The 5,731-nt window shown below is 33.0% G+C and overlaps 1 protein-coding gene across 3 annotated transcripts in view; it reads left to right on the forward strand.

Moving 5' to 3' along the window:
• LOC106869232 (target of Myb1 membrane trafficking protein) overlaps positions 1-5,731 on the forward strand; it is a 152,423-nt gene that overhangs the window by 92,446 nt on the left and 54,246 nt on the right. For 2 of the 3 annotated variants that reach the window (XM_014914881.2, XM_014914882.2), the window contains exon 6: positions 1,476-1,538. The exons of the other annotated variant lie outside the window; for it this stretch is intronic. In XM_014914881.2, the coding sequence (XP_014770367.1) occupies positions 1,476-1,538 (63 nt within the window). The remainder of the gene's footprint in view (positions 1-1,475; positions 1,539-5,731) is intronic. 3 annotated transcript variants of the gene reach the window in all.

The following is a 5,731-nucleotide window of genomic DNA, read 5'->3' on the forward strand; positions in this document are numbered from 1 at the left end:
CCCCCCGCATCCCTTTCATTTATCTGAAGGTAGCATGAAGTTTAAAACAGTAATTGCTCAGTTGTTATGATTGGCTAAGATCTAGAGTTATTTATAATCCACTTTTACATTACAATTAGACTGAATGTGTTTCAAGCATGTATTTTAAACAAACAAATAAACCTTGACACATTTCTGTTTAAAAAAACATTAAGCTGTCTTTGCCCAACATCACTTGCAAATATGTAATATTCATAGACACAGAAAAATAATAGTTGAAAGATTGATTTTCAGAAAAGAGTTTGTTTGAGATGCATTTTTGGGAGAACTTATAGTTTAAAAATTACTATTTGAAAAAAAAATAATTTTCAAACTAATGTTTCAAAAGTTTTTGTTTTTTTTATAGATATTTATAAAAGTGTTTGTATTTCAGTTTAAATTTATATGTGTATTTTTTACTAGTTTAATAACTCAAGTATTAAATTTAACTACTCACATTTTGAGAGCTCATGATTAACTAATCCATATATATGATGACTTGCCCTTAAGTACAAAAGTACAATTGCAAGCCATTCAGTACAGTAACATGTTCTGTGTATGAAGAAGATGTCTTCTTTTCTCCCTTTATCTTCCACCCATGGCCTAAACACCTCACATTAGAATTGCACTGTCTTTTATTTTGTTTTGTAGTAGAAACTGCAAAACATCCTCTAATGAGGACCTGACAGTCAAGTCACCATCTTTAGAAGTAGGGCACTGTCACTACACATCCCAAGGAAACTATATCTTGTGGAACCTCCATTACATATATGACCATAATCATCAATCTCTTGATGTTACTGTCTTGAGCCTTAGGACTCATAGGACTGACTATCCGGTTCCCGTAGCATATAAGTGATCAAGGTCACAACAATCTTCCTAAATAGGACACCAGTCTGTTGCAGTGGACTGAGACAAAGAGAAATGGAGTGATTTTGCTCAAGAATATAATGTACTGCCCAGTCCAGGAATTGAAACCACAATCTAGTAATCATGAGTGCAACACCCTAACCTGCTCACATCTATCAATAGTCTGAGAGCACCCACAATGGTATTTTGTGCCAAGAGAAGAATATTGTAACAAAGTTGAGATTAAAGTAATAATTTTATTTCTTGCAAAATATTAATTGTTCTTTCAATTAAACTGACTTTCTTATTCCAGATTGTTGTTGTACTTCTATTTTTAGTACCAAGGCTGATGGCACCTTACATTTTTTTTTCTTTCTCCAACAATATGAACTTGATTTTTTATTGTCAGGAATCAATAAATGTTTCTTTTAATCTTTTAAGTTGTTGTTGTTACTATTATTATTATTGTTATTATTATTATTATTATTATTATTATTATTATTATTATTATTATTATTATTTGTCCTTTTTCCACCTCTAACTGATGCCAGGTTTCCTGATATTAGTTTACAAATGTTTCTCCAGTTCTGCTTTTTGTGTTATTCCAGACAACTCCTGTATCAGAACAAGCCCCAACCCTTAGCAGAAGTAGAGGAATGTCTACAGAAGCTGTAAGTCGGTTCCAAAGTTACTCTGAGCTTAATATATATATAAACCCTTGACACGCATGGGCTCCAGTTTTTAAAAAAGAAAAAAAAAACGGATCCTAACAAATTGAAAGAAGCACTTAAATTTGTTTATTATCTGTAAATAAAGCAGGCTTGCATAACGTCCAACTGCATGGCTTTGGTTCGACTATATTGGCTTCATTAATTGCCTGACTGTGCTGTGAAAAACTCAAGGCGTTCTTCATATCAACTGTAACTCACTTCTGTGTTGCTTTCATCCATAGTTCCCACCAACCTGTCAAAATGGATGGAGTTTAGATATATATATACATATATAAATATATATATACATGATATCTATATATTTTCTAGTTATTTGTCTATATGGAAAAAGCTAAAGAAGAGAAATGTGACTGATTGTTGTCTAGCTCTAATTGTTGTCTAGCCAATCAGTATAATGCTAATATGTTTCTAACTATATTTCCTTTTGCTTAAAGCTTTTTTTTTTTTCTCAACGTTATTTTGTTTATTTGTTTCTCTCTTTTTTTTTTCTCAATATTCAACCCTTTTATAGTTGGTCAAGCTTGAGGCTGATATACTCTCCCACACTTTTAATCAATGGTGAATGATATCAGTTTGGATGGTATTGTCATTTTTTAGGTTAAGGAGTATGCTTCCCAACCATGTAGTTTCTCAGGTTCAGTTCCACTGAGTGGCACATTGAGCAAACGTCTTCTATAGCTATGGACCAATCATAGACTTGTGAGTGGATTTGATAGATGGAAACTGAGAGGCGCCTCTCATATTTTTAATGTGTGTGTGTGTGTTTCTTTGTCTTGGCATCATATAATGAGTGCCACTATCATACAAGCAGTGTCCTTCATTTATAATCTTCCAGGAAAACATCTTTGGCAATGAGGAAATACTACCTTGCTTGGAAACACGTAAGGGTTGGCAACAAGGTAGGCAGTCAGCCATTGAAAATCTGTCTCAACTTCTGTCAGACTTTCTGCAAACATGGAAAATTGGACAGTAAAGTCTCATTTTTAATATCAGTACAAAGAACTTTGATATAGGGGTTGATTTTTTTGTTATTTCAACTGTTGCCTACCTCTCTCCATATACTTTATGGAGGAAACAGACATGACAGATAAGCATCTTACTAGCTGGGAGCTGCTCAGCTTGAAACAGGTGGTAGCTGATCAATGCAACCAAAAAGTCACACTGTTGAAGTCCACCCATGATGCCTTCTCTGTCAATTCAGGCAAGGATTTTAACTTGTGACTCTTACCCCTATATTGGCGCCATACTATTTATGTACAGATGGGGCGTTCATTCTATTAATTGGATGCTGTTGTAGCTATAACATTGTTTTACTTGGGTGGTGTAATATGAAATACATGGTTGTTTGTTATGCAACCTCTCTTGATAATACTCCAATGGAATGAGAAAATACATTTAAAAATTAAGCAAGACTGTATAGGGTTCCAGAGAATAGTTCAGAAAGAGCCTTTTCTACTCACATGGTGATCTGCAAAGTGCATCAGAGCTTAAGAGATTATTATTTGGTGTCTCTGGTTCATCAGATGGACCCACCTAGGGAAATTTGAGCTATTTTATAATGATGGAGAGAAGTACCAATTCTTCTTGTTTCTCTTTATAGGCTTGCAGCCAATTCATACTTGCTTATTTGATATTTGCAAGTACCCCTAATATCATGGGGCCATCCCATAGTCCATCACTTGTAGATGTGCTGAGCCAGAGTTGGTTGCCCCTTGTTGAGATAACCCATTCTATTTTGTTTCTCTTGTAGGAAAAAGTATAAACTGGGAAAGATACCGTACACTGGTGATTTGTTAACAAACTGAATGTTTACTGTTTAGTGTCATCTTTGTACATCTAGAGTTCAAAATTGATTTTACTTTTCATCAATCTGAAATCAATAAAATATATTACCAATAATATACTGCTATTCATAATATTCAGTTGATTCAATTCGATTCCTTTCCTTTCAAAAATGATTTTGTGCTTGGTCCAGAGAACTTACTCATGATATGTATAAATTGCTAAGCTAAAATTATTTTCATTATCAAATAATTTCTGAAGCTGCAAAGTAAAATGTAAGCATAAGGACACCCGAATCGCTTTTTAAAGAAGATATTCATAAAGCTATTAGCTTTTACCAAGTATAAAAGGGTTGTTTTGTTGGGTTTTTTTTGTTTTTTTTTAGCCTGAGCATATAAACTGCACACCTTTCTTTTACTGAGCACTAATGGCAAACTTTTTTTCCTTTATAGACAAGAAAACAACAACAAAATAGCAACTAATGTATTTTTTTATTGACGGATGCACATATTTTTCTCCTAATATTTGAATGCATTGTTAACTTGACATACAGGCAAGAATTACTTAGGACTATCCTTTTAAAAGTTGTGTTGAAGATATCATATTCTTAAAACACAAGTTAAATCATTTCAATACCCTTTTAACTATTTGGCCATAATTTTAGAAATGAAGGAGCTGTTGGTTGTATTCATCTCATCTCTAGTAGCCCATGGCAATAGTCAGCTCCCAACTTCAAGCTATGAATTCCATTCTCTTTTAGAAATTGAAAAACCTTGTGATGTAAGATCTAAATCTTACAACAATATGCCTTCAGAGTGTGATTGAACAATGAAATTGTACTCATTGCACGGTAAAGTATACATTGAGGCCTCTCATCAAACTAATTCATAACATACATATGAGGATACAAAACCATTTGGGTCGTTCCTACTACATTATAATGTCTGTTCGAGCAGAGCTGACTGTACACATTCAACAATAACATTAAATCATAACCTGAATTTTTTAAAATTTATCTCTTCACCTGCATTTTATTGTTGTTACTGGTTATACACTTGTCAGTTTGACATAAATCATTTCATAAAGGTATGTAGTACCCACTTGTCTCTTTCTCACCTCTTAAAAATGCTTTTTTTCACTTTCTAACCTGACCACATTACAAACTATACATGCAATCCTCATTTAAAACCCACTGTTCTGTTGATAGAACTTCCCTGCCACATCTTACCCTCCACACAGTATCCATCAGTTCGTTCTTCAAGATTCACATTAATTGCACCAATACCACATGCCGTAGTGCTTCATTTATGAGCAATATCTCACCTCCTTATACAAGTCTGTGTTAATGTTCTGGATATTGTTATAAAATTTTAAAACTGATATTGTATAATACAGATTTCTCAGTTACCATGTAGATGTTATGTTGCTCACCTTGGAGAATAAAACAAATGCTTTCCTTGCAGTTTTCATTAATATTTGATCAATAAAAAAAAAAAGAAAATTATTCATTTTAGGTTTTTTATTCAGACAAGGCCAGCTGTGCAAACTCTTTAGATAATGGATTTGTAATCCAAATTAGCACACATGCATCAGTACAAGTACATATATGTGTGTACACATACACACACACACACATACATATGTATGTATGTTCACACACACATATTCATACATGCTGCTACATGCATGAGGAAGCAAGGAAAACTGAAGAGAAAATTCCATCAGTCAAACTGACCTAACCTGCTGCAGGTCCCAAACTATGTTTGCCAATTTTTTCTTGTTCATTTATGTCTTCTAATAACCATTACTTCTTAATTCTGGATAATATGTAATTTCCAGGTAAAAACAAAAAAAATGAATTAACTACAACTTTCTAGTTTCAATATCAGTGACATAATCTTATTAAACAGACTGATGCGCTTTGTTTTTATATTTAGTTGTAACGCATCAGAATCAACTTTGAAGAAATCAATACCACTGTCTCTTCTCAGATTTATTTTAAACGACTGGTTTCTCTTCTCTTTGCTTGTGTTTCAATAACTCGTGAGTTATGTAGAGCTTTATGCCCTAGTTACTTTAGAAAAGAGCAGATATAAACATGTATTTTATTATTTCATTGTGTCTCTATATGTGTATGTGTGCATATGTGTGTTGCATTTGCTGAAGTTGTTATTTTCATTTTTATTTGATGGTTATCAGGGAATTCATATAATTTGAATGCATATCTTTTAATTGAAATGCAAATGCATCTATTACTTTTTCTTATTATCGCTGTACTTGTTTGGAGAAGTTATTCAAACACATATAGAAACCCCAAAGTGCTTGCAGATACATACAGAATATATAAACAT

This window comes from Octopus bimaculoides, chromosome 2, assembly GCF_001194135.2.
Source record: "Octopus bimaculoides isolate UCB-OBI-ISO-001 chromosome 2, ASM119413v2, whole genome shotgun sequence".
NCBI lineage: Eukaryota > Metazoa > Mollusca > Cephalopoda > Octopoda > Octopodidae > Octopus > Octopus bimaculoides.